This window comes from Sorex araneus, chromosome X (assembly GCF_027595985.1).
Source record: "Sorex araneus isolate mSorAra2 chromosome X, mSorAra2.pri, whole genome shotgun sequence".
Classification (NCBI taxonomy): domain Eukaryota; kingdom Metazoa; phylum Chordata; class Mammalia; order Eulipotyphla; family Soricidae; genus Sorex; species Sorex araneus.
The window spans coordinates 363388629-363407682 of NC_073313.1; the positions used below are offsets into that span (position 1 = coordinate 363388629).

The window sequence follows — 19054 nt, forward strand, 5'->3', positions numbered from 1 at the left end:
CTCTATCTCTCCTAGATCTCCAAGTATAACTGAGGTCAGTGAGGATGTAATTAGAACTCTCAAATAAAACTGTTTGCATCCTAAAGGTAGAAATTCTTTTTCACAAACACTTCCTTTGAGTTCCTTTCCTCTGCCTTAAGGCTGGGATGGCTTGACTCTTTGGATACAGTATCATTTCAGAGGGATTTTTAACTTTTAGACTCCCAATGTAAGCAAAGCAAATAGAAGTGTTAGGAAGGAATAAGCAGATACTAAAAAATTGCAAACTTTTTGTTGATACCCTTTTGCCCTTTCAGAAAGCAGCAGAAAATCTTTCTTGAAACATTAAGATTCAGATGATTCAGGGCTAGAGAGCCGAGGTGACAACTAGGCTTTTACTGACGTTAAGACCAAGACCTGAGGGAGGTCATGTTTGGCCACTTTTGTACTTTGATCAGCGCCACTGTGACAGAACATTGCCGTCTGGATCTGCCTTCTCCACCGCCAGCTAACCAACTGCTCCCAACACTTCGCACAGGGTCTTCCTGCTGAGGGTCGTAGCTCTTCAGGTGCACTTACGGGGCAAGGATGGCCAGTTATGTGGTGTGTTAAAGTGAGAAAATGTGAACAGTGTCCAGGGCCGCAAGGCAGAAGGAAGCCAAGCTTGCAGATGTTCACCATGGCGCTCGGTAATAGGCTGACAGCCGCACCCCCCTGGCTAAGGGCGTCCCGCTGGCCTAACGTTAGCGCATGGTGGCGGCTAAGAGAGCGGGTCCAGTGTGTTTCTCACTCTGTGCTTTAGGTGGCAGGGTGGCTAACAGACGGCAGCGGTGATGTCGCTGACTTGGAAACTCAAACTCAGCTGTCTGGAACGGGCCTCAGGTGTCATCCTGTCGAACATAGGAACACAGGAACATACGAACTTGTAGGCTGTTTTTCTCAAAGTTGTGAGATTGACTCTCTGAACTAGCATGTATCGCTGTATCACTGCCATCCCGTTACTCATTGATTTGCTCCAGCGGGCCCCAGGAACGTCTCTATGGTGAGACTTGTTGTTACTGTTTTTGGCATATTGAATATGCCACGGGTAGCTTGCCAGACTCTGCTGTGTGGGAGAGATCCTCTCGGTAACTTGCCGGGCTCTCTCAGAGGGATGGAGGAATCGAACCCGGGTCAGCCGTGTGCAAGGCAAACGCCCTACCTGCTGTGCTATCTCGCCATGGGCTGAACCCATATTTTTGTATTTTGGAAACTGTAATTTGCCATCATATTATTCACATCTATATTATTATTTATGTGCTACTGATTATGAGATAAAAATAAAGTTCTTTGCTCTTAAAAATAAATAAACTCTTAAGCACCTCCAGATATGGCCTCAAAGCACTGTAGCACTGTCGTCCTGTTGTTCATCAATTTGCTTGAGCGGGCACCAGTAACGTCTCCATTGTGAGACTTGTTGTTACTGTTTTTGGCCTATCAAATACGCCACAGGTAGCTTGCCAGGCTCTGCCATGCGGACAGGATACTCTCAGTAGCTTGCCGGGCTCTCTGAGAGGGATGGAGGAATCGAATCCGGGTTAGCCACATGCAAGGCAAACACCCTACCAGCTGTGCAATCGCTCCAGTCCATGGCCTCAAAACAAAACAAAACAAAAAAATGAATGGACTCTCAGGCTTTTTATTTTTTTTGGGTGGTGATGGGGTGGGGGTGGGGGGTGGAGGGGAGGACATATCTGATGGTGCTCAGGATTTGCTCCTGGCTCTGTGCTCTGAAATCACTCCTACATCTGTGAGCAGGGGACTATGTTTGGTGCTGGGGAATCAAACCGGTGTCTACTGCATGAACAGCAAGCACCTTAACCCCTGTGGTACTCTTTGTTCCCTATTAGGCTTTTAAAATTAATTTTGAGGTATCATCAGTTTGAGAATCCTTATTCTAGAATAAGCTAATTACCTAGATTCCACCATATGAAAAGTTACCTTGCTAGAGTTTTATACTCTCTAGAAAAGGAAGTCTTACTCAGAGTAGACCCTTTTTAAATATTTAAAAGCTTTTTACAAAGTTCTTCTCATTAGCTAACCTAAATCTTTTCATTTAGGTTAAAAATTAAAATTTTTTCTCTTCATCCTGGATGCAAAATAAAATAAAAAAAAACCTTGGCAAAGAGGAGTCTGCATAGAATCTAGTCCTGTTTTTCCCAGTTGTTCTGGTTTTAATTACTTAAGAAGTATCTTTGTTGTTCTAACACTGGGAGAGTAAAATGGAAAGAGTGCATTATCTATTTTCTGATTCAGATGTCTCAGTATGATTCTCTGCTTTTTGCTTTTAAGAGCTATATTACCGAGTCAAGGACTGCTCTGACTCGCCATTGCTTTTAGATGTATTTTGATCATACGCTACTTGCAGAATAGCTAATCCTTGCCAAATTTGTGTTTGTGCATTTTATCCTCCTCCCGTAATGTACTACCCTGCAATTATGCCTGCGAAATGTTTTTCCCATTCACTTTTCAAAATTTATTTTATAATTTTATCATTTGAAAGCTTAATGATTGTGATGATTATCCATCATTTTGGTCATTTGCGGAAAATGTTCAGCCCCCCTTAGACTTGGAGTGTGTATAATAACATGACAATTTTGAATAAAGTGCAGATGCTTTTCACAATCCAGTTTCCTTGTTCTAGGTTATTGGTATGGTATAGAGCTCGAAAAACCCCATGGCAAGAATGACGGCTCAGTTGGAGGTGTGCAGTATTTTAGTTGTTCTCCAAGATATGGAATATTTGCTCCCCCATCCAGGGTGCAAAGGTAAGAAAAATGACATTTGTGTGTGTTCTTAGAAACTCCGCGTCATTTGCACTGGTCTACGGAGCCCCGAATTTATGTCAGAGACAGGCACTGACTCCATCCCGTCTTCCACAAAGGGGTTAACCAGCCACCTTCTTCAGAGAGAGGCCTGGGGAAAAGTGAAATCTGCTTTTCCAAGGATTTGCAATTTTTAAAAACCTCCTTTATTCCTCATTTGCAAACCCTATGAGTATGTGTAGGCTATTAGAAGTGGCATTTGCAGCTAAGAACAGTGAGAGCAGCAAGCTTAATCTGTCATGCAAACAAAAGTAAAAATGCTCTCTGATTGCTTCAGTCACATCCTAACTACATTAAATTTCCTGCCAGCAGGCACCCCATTCATTCTCCTACAAACCTAATGGAACCAAAATGGCTTTTTCCTTGGATTTCTTTAGTTTTCAAAAATAGATAAGCAGTAGATCTTTGGGGGGAACTGTGGCTTCGTGGATTTGTATGTAATATACCTCCTTGGTGTCTCTCCTGTGCGGTACAGGAAAACAGCTCCCTGTGGCTTTGAAAACCAAGTTGAGCAGAAACAAGACCTCTCAAAATTCCTGGGACCACTCTCTGACATGATTCATGCTCTGAAAGGAGTTGACTTGTTGTGCCTTCTGGCAGAGTACATAAAAAAAATAAGAATATAACATAAATAAAGAACATAGGCGATATAATTGTTTTCATGAAGCTGGATCTAGTTGTGATCTGTCATGATCTAGGATGACAACTTGGGAGACTTTTTAAAGTTGTTTTGCAGCTAGACTGTGTGGCTAACTGCTGGTCAATTTGAACATTTTTATACTGTGAGTCTACTATATTTTTCTAATTGAACTACATACAGTGTTTTGTGTTACATGTTTTTTTTCCATGATGTCACTTGATTTAATTCTTCTTAGTGTGATAATAAGGCTCTAACATACAGTGCTCTGGGGTTTATAAAGTGTTTTCAATTAAATGTTGTTTCATTGGCTCCTCTTGAGTGTTTGCTCAGGGAAGCTGGAAAATAACTCTTGTTACTGTTTATTGAGCAACTGATAAGCGAATGGCTCTGCTCAGTGCTCTTTAGACTCGTTTCTCATCAGTCCCACTGGAATCCAGGAGGATGGTCTAGACTCCGCTCACTCTCCTGCTGGGGAAGTAAAGCTTTAGGGGAAAGTTGTGCAGCTTCATGCTCTACTCTCTGAAGGGCAGGGAGGTAGGGGTTTGTGAATCAAATCAACAGCTGAAGATCAGCAGAAGAAACAGTCTACAAACATACTGAGTTTTAAAGGCTGAGGAGGTTATCACAGAAAGGGGGGACACACAGAAGAGAGAAGGCGTGGGGGGACGCTGGAGGGCCGGGAGACTTCTGGGAAGACAAGTGCTTCTCGCGGGAGGGCAGTGGGTCCTCAGGAAATGGTGGGGGGGGGGCGTTGCTGTGGTCTGTCGTTGACTCTCATGGGCGTGGAGCTGCCTTCTCGCACCTCAGAGCCACGCTGTGTGCTGGCTCCTGGGGAGGGAACTGGGTGGGCACTGAGTCCTTTGGGGACTCAGAGCCACATCACTTATTCTCATTTACCACATCACTAATTCTCAAGGGTCTCGCCGAGCCCCCCACCCCACCTGCCCAGTAGCCAGTCTTCTCCATGAATTCAGCAGGGGCTCAGCTGCCACATTTGTGGTTACTGTGGCGGTACCCCCTCGGCCTGTGCTTTCAGCGGGTTGTGCTATCGGGGCGGTCCATGTGATGCGTGAGGAGAAAGATGGATGAGGTGGAGGACTACACTGTTCTTAGTACCTTGCGCGCATTATCCACTCCCCTCTGGTGCTCCCGGGGGGCAGTGGCCCCAGTTTCACTGGTGAGGCAAGTAAGGCACAGAGAGGTTAGGAGAGAGACACAGCTGTGCCCAGTTCCCAGAGTTGGGTTTGAAATAGGGTCAGTTGGGTCAGAATTACCCTCTAGTGACCAGGAGTGAGATAGGGACTTCCTTCTGGCCTATTGACTGGCAAGAAATTCTTTTTATTTTTTTTAAAAAAATTTAAAAATTGAATCACAATGAGATACACAGTTACAAAGTTCATGATAGGGTTTCGGTCATACAATGTTCCAGCACCCGCCCCTTCACCAGTGTACGTTTCCCACCACCAGTGTCCCCAGCTTCCCTTCCACCCCCTTCCCCATCTGCCTCTGTGGCAGGCACTCTCTCTCTCTCTCTCTCTCTCTCTCCCTATCTATCTATCTATCTATCTATCTATCTATCTATCTATCTATCTATCTATCTATCTGTCTGTCTATCAGGCATTATGATTCGCGATACAGATACTGAAAAGTTATCATGTACATCCCCTTACTTACTTCCAGTACTCAGTTTTCTGGCAAGAAATTCAGAGTCCTCCTCTGTGCTCTCATATTACTCTGGCTGTGTCCTCACTACCCAGTGCTCCTTGCTTGTGGCAGAGAGGATGGGCTCTTCTGGTTTGGTTACTCGGGGAGCATGCTTGTTGCTTGGCTTCTCTCAACAGTGATCAAGTCTAGTTCTGTGCTTTTTTTTTTTAATTGATTCACGGTGAGATACACAGTTAGAAAGTTGTTCATGATTTGGCTTCAGTTAGACTTTTTCTTTTTTTTTGTACATGCTGGGCAGATTTTTTTCTCTTTTACGTTCTTGTGGATTCATCTTTCCTCGCCTCACTTAGGGAATATGCGTTTGCTCCCCCTCCCCCCGCCCTCCTCTCCTTGGTCTTATTTAAGGTGATTCATTTAAAAGCAGCCCGTCTTCTTGAAAGAAACAGGGCTTTCTCTCTAAACGAACTGCTGTCTTCACCCAGCTGTCTTCCTGCCGTCTTCTGATTGTCTCATTCATCATCATCAAATACTATTAAGTGTCTTTTCTCACTTTGTGCTGTGCTAGGCATTCTATGAGCAAATAAAGCAGACATGGTCCCTGATTTGGAGGAGACTCTAATTTAAACCACCAGCTTTGAGCTCTTTACAGACACTGCTAATCTCCAGGAAGGAAAAGTTCTGACCCAGGGACTGTCTGAGGTTAGTCTCAGTAGAGTGATGGGGGCTCACACTCTTTCTCCGTCCCACATCACAGCTGCCTTCTCCGCCGTCTATCCCAGGTTCTTATCCCTTCTGCTGGGATACCTGTCTAGATTCACCGACTATCATCCAACCTTTAAAGACCCCCTTTCTTCTATTAAAACTCAAGTCAGCTAATATTTCATAAGAAAACTTACTAGATCGACACTCTCTGTCCACCTATCATTTACTTTTTTTTTTTTGGTTCAGGTAACATCACGTTCGTTTTCTTGTGAGTTTTCATTATTAGTTACATATCACTAATGAACTATTCACTTTTTTTCCACTTTTATAATTATGTTCTTCATATTATCTGTCACCACTTAATTCAAATAACTTTCCTCTTCACCAAGTAATATTCTTTGTGTTCATGAGTTTCTTATTAATTGCCGTACATTTCCTATCATGTGAAAAGTATGCATATGAATTACAAGTATTTATTATTAGAGTTGCAGAATTTCTAGATGCAAGTGAATATACTAGGAGATGGCATAATGAGAGCTTGGGCAATTTAGGTTGAAAAACAAGTGAAAAAGCCTGAGATTCCTAAGGCTGAGTATTTTGGGGGTATTTGTTCAGGGGCTATTTCTGGCTCTGTGCTGGGGCTGGGGAAGTATCTCGTGGCTGTCCTCAGTGGACCATGTGGTATCAGGAATTGAACTAGAGCCTCCTGTTTGACTTCTTAAAAACAATGATTTGGATATCAAAAATAAATACAAGTGTGTATAGAAAGTAACCATAATTATTGTGTTTAGAGAAGAACAAAAGAGGCTGAAATGTCTTAGTCACACAAAAAGAATATCAGAAAAATCATACAAATACAAACTCAGCTGATACCTCTTTTTTGGGGGAAGAAAAGTAATATCTTTAGAGTTATAATCTAAATTTTATTAAATTCAATGTAAAATAAATGTGTTTTCATGGTTTGGTTTCCATCTTTGAAGAGAAAAAAACAAGTCCCTATTTTAAGCAAATTTCCTTTAAGTTGACTCTTTCTAGACCAATTATTCTTAGGAAACAAGCATCACTTTTGTCGGATCATTTCATGCCTCTGATGCTCTTTTGAACTTTATTTGTGGCTTATGATAGATACTCAGTACATGGCTTGTCTGTTGGGTTCAGTAAGAAATCTGCGTTGGTACGAAAGCGTCAGTTCAGAGCCATCCTGAGCCCTGAGGAATAGCCACTTCTAAGAAGCGCGTGTTGCTCTTTTCTTTACAGAATCACAGATTCCCTGGACACACTTTCAGAAATTTCTTCGAGTAAACAGAATCATTCTTATCCTGGTAAGATTACAGAGTTTTATTCCTAACAAGTATTCCTTTGCCTTCATTTGCTAGAGAACTTGATTGTGCCATGTACATGAATGAGATTAAATATACTGGTTTATCAATACAGTCAGAGGGCAAACATTGCTGCCCCAGTGAAGAAGGCGCTTCCCTGAGGCCTGATTACCTGCAATCTTATCTGCCCCCATTTCCTTTGTACCCCATGCTCAGGTAATAACTGGAATTTGGTTGGAGATGGTAGTGTTGGGCCCACATTCTGTGGTACTCATGGATCATTCCTGGCAGTGCTCTTGGGCTTGGTGTATGGTGCCTGGGATTGACCTAGGGTTGGACTCATTGTAGGGCAAGGACTTTAACCCCTGCACTATCTCTCCGGCCCCAGTGAGTCTTGAATTTTATGTTAATTATTCATCTTCCTTATATCCTATTCACCGACATGTAGTGCTGCCAATAAATATGATGCATTTTCTTTTCTTTACTTTGTTATTTTGTTACTTGGAATTTCATTGAAAGATATTCATTCATCCTGTACTTGGCAGACACCTGGGTTGCAGCCTGTTCTGTGCTGTTAGTGACCAGGTACACACGGGCCCCTCGAGCATCTCTCCTTTCTGGGTGTGGCCATACTGCTCACAGCACCCCTTCTCCAGCAGTGAGTGTCTCTGTCTGTCTCGCCTCATCGACACCAGCCCTGTCTGAACTAGAGGCCTTTGCCAATATGCTGGTTCTAAACGGCATCTTCCTGGGGTTTTCGGGTCTACTTTCCAGGTGACAGATGGCATTGAGTTCGTTTCTTGTATGGGCCGTGTACATTTTTCTTGCCTGATATACCTGTTCATATCTCTGACCCATTTTCCTTTGGGGTGTTTATCTTGTGTCTGCTAGATCCTTTCATTAAAACAAATGAGCAATGTGGGCATCCAAGCCAGGGCCACTCACATTCAGCACACACACTCTGTCACCGAGTACATCCCTACTTCTAAGTTACATCTTTATCTTACTCACTGGTAGATGTACTTATGTATAACTTGGGACACTAATGTTTACTCTGTTTTGTGGATTGCAAGTGTCTGGCCTACTCTGGAGCTTTTTTTTTTTAATTTGAAGTTTTGTTATTTCCTTGGATGCACAGAAAAGTCCTAACTTTTAAGTTACCAGAATAGCCAACTGCTACTAGATTTGCTTGTTCTGTCCTAAGAAATTTTTGCATAGTATCAGGAGATATCCCAGTGGGCAGGAGCACATGCCGTGCTCTGAGTTCCATCTCTGGCACTTCTGGGCATATCCCTGATGACCTCTAGCACTATTGTGTCCATCATTGGACCCCAGCATGAGTCCACAGGGCCCGTTGGCTGGGCAGTCGCCAAGAGTGGCCCCCAGATTCCCTGGGCAGTGTTTTGGAGGCTCTCCCCCAAAAAAGAACAAAAAAGAAATGGGAGAAATATTTTCCTAAAAAATACTGGAAAAGTGTGGCTAAGTGATCAAACTCATGCTTTGCCCAGGTTTTGTCCTTGGCACTGCAGAAAGAGCTCCAAAACCAAACCGGTATCATAGAAATGTCTTTCTGTAATCCTTTCTGAAAGGCTTAATTATTGTATTCCGTATTTGTCCGTCTTGGAATTATTTTTGTATATGGTTAAGGTCTTATTTCACTCCCTCACCCCTTTATGGGTTATCACCAGTGAAAGAGTGCTCATATAATACTGACCCTTAAATATTTGTTGAGATTAATTTTATGACCTATTGGTTGCTCCATTCTAATAGGAGTGCGAGTAATATCACGTTTTAATTTGAAATTCTCTAATAATGCACAATGCCGATTAGTTTGTTAGGACTGCCGTAGGTGGCTTAAATAATAGAAATTCATTATTTATTTTTTGTTTTTGTTTCGGGGTCATACCTGGTGATGCTCCTGGGTTTACTCCTGGTTCTGTGCTCAGGGATCACTTCTGGCAATGCTTGGGGGACCATATGTGGTGCTGAGGATTAAGCCTCGGTTGCCACATACAAGGCAAGTGCCCTACCTGTTGTACTATCTCTCCAAACCCTAGAAACCTATTTTCTAATAAGTCTGACAATCTGAAGTCCAGGATGAAGATTAGTGGATTTGTATCTTATAAAATCTCAGTGCTAGTAAATGGCCATCTTTCTCCTATAACTTCTCATCATCTTTCATTGTGTATTTGTGTACTAATCTCTTTTTTTTTAATAAGGACACCAGTATAGCCTCATCTTTTTGCTTTTGGGCCACACCTGGTGATGCTCATAGGTTACTCCTGGCTCTTTCCTCAGAAATCACTCCTGGTGGTGCTCAGGGGACCATATGGGATGCCAGGGATCGAATCTGGGTCTGCTCTGTGCAAGGCAAGCACCATACCTGCTATATTATCAATCCAGCCTCTGACCTTGGCTTAATCTATTGTCATTATATGGCCATGACTCCTCATAAGGTCACATCCTGAGCTCCTGGTGACTGAAACTTCAACGTTGAAGAGTGGGGTGGGGGGAGGTGGCAATTGAGCCCGTAAACTCATGGTCTAGAACGTGTTTTGCAAATATTTTTGGTCCATGGCTTGGGTTCTAATAGTGTCAGGCATTGCTCTTCTCCCACAAAATTATGCTAGTTAGGGCTGGAGAGATAGTATAGCAGGTAAGGCCTTGCAGATGGCGGACCTGAGTTCAACCCCCTGCACCATGTATGGTCCCCTGAGCCTAGTCAGGAGTGATCCTTGAGCACAGAACCAAGAGTAAGCCCTGTGCAACACCAGGACTAGCCCAAAACAGAAAGAAAAAGATCAAGGAGGTAAAGGTGGAGAGATAGTACATACAGTGGGTAAGGGAGGGGAGGCCATGGAGTGCTAGGGATTGCACTAGGGGTCTTGTGTCTGCAGGGCTTGAGCCCCCTGCCCTATATCTCTCCAGTGCGGATCATAACACTTTGACTTTTTTTTTTTCTGCAGAGTTGTTTGGTTTTTACCTACCAGGGTTTCCTCTTTCATTATATTTTCAAACTTTTAAAAAAACTTGACTTGAAACCTTTTAAATGCTCTTACCTTGTACCGTATGTTAAATGACTCAGCTGAAGTCTTCGTGAATTTTATTCCACCATCTGTTTCTGTTGAGTACAAGGTAGGAAACCTTTTCTTTTGAGCATTGTAATTTTTAAGTTGTGAGATGCATAGTTAGCTCAGGACTTTCAGCATGGTCCGAGTTGCTGGCTCCAGAGAAGGTTAAATCAAGTTTGCCAGTTGCCCGGAGGCAGTGCCAATCTCTGACTACTTTAATTTATATTCTCTGTAGTCGGTTCCCTATAGATAGTTGGTTCCTCTATAGATAGTCTGATAATAAACTTTAAAGAAATAAAATTGTGCCTTTTGAACTTTAAGGTGAGTGTAAACCACTTCCCTTGTCTTAATTGGAATGACATTTGATTTTGTTATTCAGTTAGCCTTACATGGAAGGTGAGTGCTTTGGGATATTTATGGAACCCCAGGTACCCTTGTTCAAATTCCATTTTCTAGGCTCTAGGGTTTTCTTTATTTCCCTGTTTCCTAAGCAACAAGTGGGCGGGAACTGGAATTCTCAAGGGTTCAGTGGCAATCCTCTGCTATAAGCTGTTTGATGGTCTTAGTTTGGGGTTGCCTAGTCTTTTTGTTTTTGACCTTTTTGAAACTTGGTACCTTTTGTGTCAGCCCAGCAGTATTTTATTTTATTTTTTTCCAGCAGTATTTTAAAAAAAGAATAATGATTATGTTACATTATAATCATGATGCAGAATAAATGGTGTGTCCACAGGCCTGAAAACAACACCCATCTCCTTTATTCTTCATCAGAGCTCTAAGGTGACCAGGCACATTATCCATGGCCAGGAGTTTAGTCAAATGGGTCGATTTCACTGTGCAGAAGGTCCCAAATATTCATTAAACAAAGATGATGCTTTCCAGGCTTTGTTGTTCCATTTATGGGGCAGAGGCAGAGTAGATTCAGTGGAACTCTGAGGTTCCTAGAATTTTCAGAATGCAGAAGAACATTGATTTCAACTTTCAGTCACCAACTTGTTAGCCCCTAACAAGAGGGTCAGCCTGTCCTCTGAAGCTTGAGTCAGGCATTGACTTCTCCTCTCTGATCTTAACATCCTAGGTAGCATCTTCTTTCACTCAAAGGCTGTTCATAAAGTTCTCTTGTGTCGTGTAGCCACCTTCATCCATGGTCTTAGCTGAACCTTCTCCAGAACTTGCTGTAGCTTCTACAGCAGCCCTGAACAACCTCGTCTTGCCCATTCATGATCCGGAGATGGCTTCTTCCCTCAGACCTCAGGAACCGAGCTCGGCTGCCCTCCTCCACTCCTCTCCTTCTGCTTCTTCACCTGTCAGCTAGAGTTGAAGAGGATTAGGATTCTGCTCAGCATGAGGCTCTCTTTGGCTTTAGGGAATGTGGTTAGTTTAATCTTCTGTCCAGACCAGTAAACTTGGTCCTCATTAGCAGTAAGCTGTCATGCTTTCTTGTCATCTGTGTGCAGCCTTTTAAATTTCTTTCAACAACTTTTTCCTCCCCCTCCACAGCAGGGCTAAGTGTCTGGCAGGAGGGCCTGGCTTTCTGCCTCTCTCAGCACCTCACTTGCCTTCCTCAGTCAGCGTCATTCTTTCTAACTTTTTCTTTGCAGGAGAGACATGTGGGTCTCACTTCCACTCGCACACTGAGTGGCCACTGTAAGTTATTAAATTCGCCTCATTTCAATCCTGTGTCTCAAGGAATAGGCCGACTGGAAGAGAGGGAGAGAGAGATGGGGGGACAATGGCCATTTGATGGAGCCATCAGAATCTTTAACTTAGTAATAGATGAAGTTCGCTTGTGGTTACTATTTATGGTGCCCCCAAATGTATAAGAGTAATCTCAAAGGTCCCAGATATTGGTGCACCATAACAGGTATAAGAGTAAGTGTGAAATGTTAGGAAAATGCCCCAAAACACAGACATGCAGAGAGCACAGGCTGGGGGCGGGGGCAGGGGCAGGGGTGAGTGGTGCTGAGGTGTGAGGGCCACCCCAGACCTTCCATTCCTGAAGGACTCAGTGTGTGCAAAGCTCAGGGGAGGAGTCTGCCTGAGTCTCAGAACAAGGCCTCAAAATTTGTGATGTATTTTCTGCCTCTTATGACCTTAACTTTCTCACTTAGGTTTTAGGAGAAGTTTCAGTACGACATCTGCTTCTTCCCAAAAAGAGATTAACAGAAGAAATGCTTTTGCCAAGTGAGTATTAAGAAGATTTAGAAAAAAAAAAACACCTTTCAAGATGAACAGGATGGGAATCTGTGAAGGAAAGAAAGTGGAGTTTTATATCTAGGACAGTGCGGTGTAGTTTTAACACGTAGGAGAAACGGCGTGGGGGTGCGCTGGGAAGAGTTCTTCTCCCTCCTCTACAATCCCAATTAAAAATGTCACCAGTGACTTAAGTGATTGGCCACACATGTTTCCTGAGGTTTAGTTCTGTTAATAAAAGTTGGAGGAATTTACGTTTTGTGTTACCGTTGAATAGGGTGAATTGATATTAAACTGTTTACTTAATTAGTCAGAGATTTGATTTAATATTTTCAGCAACTCATGAAATGTCAGGCCTATTTGCATATGACGATCTTACTATTTAAAAATATATCCCCGCTTCCTTGCTTCCTCTTGTCAAGTGCACTGCTCAGAAAGCTTTTATTTTCCCCTTTGTCTTGGGAATGTCCTTTTCTCTTTGTCATTTATTTCCCTCACACCAACATTACTGCTGCCCCCACCTCATAATAAAAGTTTCAGAATATCTTTTTCTGAAACTTTTAGCAACTGCTTTTAGAGGAATAAGAGATGCTTCTGAACGTGGGTTGAAGAATTATTATTTTATTTAAAGATATGTTGGCATCAGAGAGAGAGAGGATAGCAGGCAGGGTGGGCCAGCTTTGATCCTCGGAACCCCATTGGTTCCCCCAAGCTCTCCAAGAGTGATCCCTCAGCACCCATAGGTGTGACCCCAAACAAAACAAAACAAAACAAAACAAAACAAAACAAAACAAAATCTTCCTGATAAATCTGTGAATAAAGCCCAGAGGGACAAGTAGGCTGGGAAGGGCGAGAGCAGCCTCCCTGCAGTGGTGGGGTCTGCCCGGGTGGGCCAGAGAGATGGCATGAGAGAAGGGCACTTGCCTTGCAGGCAGTAGACTCAGATGCGATCCCCAGCATCCCATATTGTCCCTGAGCGCTGCCAGGAGTGATCCCTAGCTCAGAGCCAGGAGTAACCCCTGAGCATCACTAGCTGTTGACCCTGCTCCGTCTCCCTTCTCCAAAAGAAGCTGCTGAGCTGGCCCCCCCTGGGCTGCCCCCACAGGTTAGGCTGGTGTGCAGTGACCAGGCTCTCGCTGGAGATCTCCTGGCACATCCCAGCAGAACCCCCAAGGGACTGCCAGATTCTCTTTGGCCGGGTCGGGTGCCATTTTGTTTTCCTTTCCTCAAGCAAGACCTTGACTGGCTTTGAGAATTTTGGAATTGGTCTCCTCACTTGAGATGCCACAAGAGTTGACCTGTTGCAGCGAGTCCTGTGACTTGTGATTCTCCCAATCCGGCCACTTCATTAACAGCAGCTCTGCTTTGTCTGACATTGCTGAGCTCGAGTGCATGTGAAATTTTGGCAACAACAACCATTTCTGTTGCTGCAGTCCGTCAGATGTGTGAGCCACTGGTGGTTACACGCTGTCCAGGGGGCATCCAAGTGTGGGTCACCAGTGATCCATGCTAGCATGAGCAGGTTATGGGCAGTGACTGGTAGCTCCTATTCACCAACGATGGCCAAGAGTTCTTGGGAAAAATGGAGCAAATTGCTACGAAGTGAAAACCAGCATCTAAAGAATTCTGAAGGGGAGCAAGTAGTGGGGGTGTGGGGGTGGGGGTGAATGGGAGAACATGGTGTAGAGAAAAAGAGGAGAGAGAAATTGTTGCCATGGCAGTTCCAGGGCAGTTCTGGTGAGGTAGAAGAGGCCCTGTGGACCTGTGGACGGGAGAAAAGAGCCGTAGCTATAAGTGTTTTCTGTGAAGATGAAGATAAATAAAGCTGACTGCTCCTCCCATGGCTACTAGCCCCTGTCTTGAAAAGAAATGAATATATATTTGTCAAGGCCGGAGAATCAGCTGTTCAGGTGATTTCTCCTCAGAGTGTGTGAGCAGAATGGTAGGTGCTCACTGTTATGAGGAACAAAAGAAAGGCAGTGAGTGGAGCAGGTTCTGGAGTCAGGAGTCCGTGACAGTGACTGGGGGACCTGCGTGAGGGTTCAGGAGTGCCTCACACTCCACTCTGCAGCTCGCCCGAACGCACGTCCGCACATGAACCCAGTCAGGTTGACCAAGCACGGTGCCGCCTCCTTGTCTATTCAGATGGAAGCGAGCGATAGTCCCTGAAGAAACCGGAGAGTGGACTGAGAGATAATGAAAATTACTGGGGAGGGGACCCAAGGACTTGGGGGTGACACCCTGTCTGCCCCGTGTAAGCGAGAGAGAACTGGGGAGTGGAGAGGAGCAGGTCACAGCTGCGAAGGCACCGTGTCTGTTGTTCAACGCCTCGAATGGTGGTGAGGCAGTGATGGACGCTTTTCATTCAGAGGGAAAAAGGAGAGGAAGCGGGTGGGACGGTTCTTCAGATTTATGACACAGAGAGCGCCAAGAATGAAGGGATAAGGAAACTGCCTCAGTGCCCCCCTCCTCCCTCTCCCCGACGTCTGACTCATGCTCTCCACCCACCCTGCAGCCTGGGACTCCCCAGTGTGTCACGCCTCATCCCCATCCTTGTCACCATGCTGACTCCTCACGTTACCCGCAGGCGTCTGCTCAAAAGTCTTCTCAGGGTCTGGAATCTGGTAGCTGGTGTCATTGTTTGCCCACCTGGGAAGGTCCTGAGGCAGAGCTCACCCGCCAGCGGGCAGCGTGACAGGGCAGCCCTTTCTCACACCCTTGTCTGTGTTTTCTGCCCATCCTCCAAGCATGTGTGTGCTCAGACCTCGCACGAAGCCCAGAAACCTGGCAAGGCCCCGGAAAGGCCTGCCTGCTCCCTCCTGCTGCGTCTGGCCCCTCTCAGCCCTCTCCTGGCCGGCAGATACCTCGGCTCTTGCTGTTACCTGTGCTTTGCACCCCCCCCTGCCCCCACCTCTTCTCTGTGTCTCTGCCTGCTCAGCTGTCAAGGTAGCTCAAGATTCCCTCCCTCCCGGAAGTGTTTTCCCGGGGACCCGGCGGGGGGAGGGAGCTTTCTTCCTCTCTCTGCTCAGTCTTCCGTCTAGACCGGAGCATTTATAACACTTTGCCGATCATTATGCACAAGTTCCTTGAATCTAGTCCCTGGCCTGCCATTTCATAGGTGTTTTCAAGTGAGTCAACATAACTCTTAAATGTAATGTAATTTAGATGTCTCACTTCCCTCAGCTTTTAAGAGCTGTGGCATAATTGGAAGCAATTCATCCATTTGGGTGGTGGTGGGGTGGGGGGAACCTCCCAGACCGTTCCGGTGTGTGTGTGTGTGTGTGTGTGTGTGTGTGTGTGTGTGTGTGCGTGCTGATGCCTGGTGATGCTCAAGGCTGCTGTGCGGGGCTGACAGTTCATTGCTCCAGTGATGCTGGGGGACGGGGCCGCAGCTGGGGGCCACTGAGGCCATAACAGACGGTGTTTGGGGGCCGACTCCTGGCCTGATGTCAGCCCGTCATGCCTTCCGGCCCTTGGAGCTTTCTCCCCTGCCCGAAACCAGTGGTTCTCGTTAGGATGTTCCACCCATCGTTCGTTGATGGATTGAACCAAATCACCCACGGCTGTACTTGTCCGTGGAACCCGTAGCTCCGTACCCTGAGAGGGGTGCGAGCAGAGCCCGAAAGGGGAGGACCGTGCTCTAAGAGCGTCACTAACGGCACCCTCTCAAAAGCCCAGTCGTGCCCACGGAGGAGGAGCACTGCTTGCGGTGAGCCTGGCCGCGCTGGGGGGCCGCCTCCTCCTCAAGCCTTCTCTCCCTCTCCCGCCCCCCAGATCCAAACCCGCCCTGCGGCGCAGCTGGAGCAGCGCCCCGACGGCGGCGGCGGCGGGCGGCGTCGAGGGGGGCGTCAAGCTGCACGAGGGCTCCCAGGTGCTGCTCACCAGCTCCAACGAGATGGGGACCGTTAGGTACGTGGGCCCCACCGACTTCGCGTCCGGGATCTGGCTGGGGCTCGAGCTGCGGAGCGCCAAGGGGAAGAACGACGGCGCGGTGGGGGACAAGCGCTACTTCTCCTGCAAGCCCTACCACGGCGTCCTGGTGCGGCCCAGCAGAGTCACCTACCGCGGCATCAACGGCGCCAAGCTCGTGGACGAGCACTGCTGAGGGGGGCGCGCTTTCTCTCACCAGGGTTTCGATTTCCAAAGGGTCGCTGTGTCCTCAGAGCCCCTCTACTCAGAGGGGTCGCTGTGTCCTCAGAGCCCCTCTACTCAGAGGGGTCGCTGTGTCCTCAGAGCCGCTCTCTTCAGAGGGGTCGCTGTGTCCTCAGAGCCCCTTTCTTCAGAGGGGTCGCTGGGTCCTCAGAGCCACTCTCTTCAGAGGGGTCGCTGTGTCCTCAGAGCCTCTCTCTTCAGAGGGGTCGCTGTGTCCTCAGAGCCCCTCTCTTCAGAGGGGTCGCTGGGTCCTCAGAGCCCCTCTCTTCAGAGGGGTCGCTGTGTCCTCAGAGCCTCTCTCTTCAGAGGGGTCGCTGGGTCCTCAGAGCCACTCTCTTCAGAGGGGTCGCTGTGTCCTCAGAGCCCCTCTCTTCAGAGGGGTCGCTGTGTCCTCAGAGCCCCTCTCTTCAGAGGGGTCTCTGGGTCCTCAGAGCCTCTCTCTTCAGAGGGGTCGCTGTGTCCTCAGAGCCCCTCTCTTCAGAGGGGTCGCTGTGTCCTCAGAGCCGCTCTCTTCAGAGAGACTCCCTTAAGTATCTCTAGGGTGCGCACCCATCGTGGGCGACGTCACGGTTCTCCAGGACAGTTTCCAGATCAGCTCTTCCAAGTGCTAAGACTTCTGGAGACTTCTGGAAACCGTGCGGTGGGGTGACGTAGCTTGCTGGGTTTCCTCTGGGCACACAGCCGCGCGCTCTCGCGATGCCCTCACTGGGCAGGTTTCCCCCCTGCAGCCTTGCTTCACGTATGATTATTTGCCTGACCTTTTTCCTGTGAAGAATTTTTGGAGTTCTGTTTCTTTCTGTACTGGGAAGTGCAATCTGAGAATGTATTTTTCTTATGTTTTGGTAAGAGTGTGTTTGCCCTTTCAGGGAATGCCTCCCTGGAGACGTTGAGCTGTGGAGTTAGTTTGTTGCCTTTGTGGCAACAACCTCTTGCCTTCCAACACCTAACACAGTTCTTCCCTAACCCAGCCACTAGCAATATGGTTAACAAGCCGAGACTAGAGCGTGGGTCTCCCGACCCTGCGCTGCTTCCTTGCTCTACATAAAGTGTGGGGCTTGGTGCCTGCCTCATGTGCATGGCAGGAAGGAGCCCATGATTATTAGGCTCGTACATTCAAGGACAATGAGAATTCCTTGCACATACTTATTTGACTTCCTGATTGGACACTCTAAACACACACACACACACACACACACACACACACACACACACAGCACTTTTTCAAACATGTTGCACTTTCATCTTTGTGGAGAAATCGGCTGCCCTTTCCTCCTGGGATATGGAAAGCATTATAAAATTGTATTTAAGAGAAAAGAACAAATTAAATATGTTAGAAAGTGTGTAGTAGTTATTCATTTGCAACATTTATGATTTCTCGAGTCTGTAATTCATAAGCTGGTGTGTGTTTGCTGTCACTGCTGTTGTTATATTTATGATGGTTATGAATTCAGCCTGTTAAAAAGCTACAGAACTGTATTATGTTTTTATTTTCCTTTTGGAGCACATATGAACAAACTAAGCTTCAGAGCAGAGTGATATAACAATGCAGAGCATTTGTACTGGGGATGTACATCGAAGTTTATGGCCCCTAAGTGTAAAGATTTATCTTTTATTATGGATATTTAGACTTTAAACTCCCACAAAAATATTGAACAGTTTGCTTTATAAGATTAAAAGTATCCTTCAGGATGGAGCTTGCTTTGTGCTTAGAAATAATATGTTGAACTATTTTGCAATATACTATTTAAAATCTAAATTCTGTTGCTTTGCTGCCTTTTTTAAAAGATATGGTATTTCAAACACTGTTGAAACTATTTTATTGAAACACATTTTCAAAAGAAGGCTGCTTTATAATCAAGGAATATTTTTATTGATTGAAGAAAATAACTGTACTGCAGTTTGAAAGTAAACTTATTTTTATTATACATCTTCTTTAAAAAACTATGCCTTAATATAAAATCCATGACAACACTTCTTCCATAATCCTGCTTGTTAAATATAAAATGTCTGTATCAGGACAGTATTGCTAAAACTGAATTTATCTCGAGGACAAAGGACCAAAAGTTCTCACAGTTTGGATCAGGAGGAGTAAATCCATAGGCTGTGTGTGTACACCTATACCTAGAGATTAGGTCTTCATTTGTGATTTGCTTGTGAAATGTCATTCAGAGTTTACATCTTGAGCAATAATAAAAAGGGGAGCTTGCTTGGATTGGGGTGGCATCCTCTCATTCTCCCTTTCGGCACCTCTTCTTTCTCACTCAGAGCACAGATGCTTTGCTCCTACCATTCGTTTATTATAACAATGACTTGAGTTTGACCTCTTCCCATCAAGAGTCTTAAAAACAATCATGCTTTCTACTTCACAAGAAAACCTAAGTTAGCAGTCACCCTCCACTCCAGTTCATGTTTTTTTCATGAGCTATTTCAGGAAAGAATTGGTTTCTGGAGTTTACGGTTGGTAAGGTGCTT

The 19054-nt window shown here is 45.6% G+C and overlaps 1 protein-coding gene across 2 annotated transcripts in view; it reads left to right on the forward strand.

The window, feature by feature from the left end:
- The window catches only part of CLIP4 (CAP-Gly domain containing linker protein family member 4), a 66749-nt gene extending 47955 nt beyond the window's left edge, over positions 1–18794 (forward strand). For both annotated transcript variants that reach the window (XM_055120985.1, XM_055120986.1), the window contains exons 13-16: positions 2663–2786; positions 7108–7172; positions 12349–12421; positions 16205–18794. In XM_055120985.1, the coding sequence (XP_054976960.1) occupies positions 2663–2786; positions 7108–7172; positions 12349–12421; positions 16205–16535 (593 nt within the window). In that variant the 3' untranslated portion in view covers positions 16536–18794. The remainder of the gene's footprint in view (positions 1–2662; positions 2787–7107; positions 7173–12348; positions 12422–16204) is intronic.
- The last annotated feature ends 260 nt before the right edge of the window (positions 18795–19054 follow it).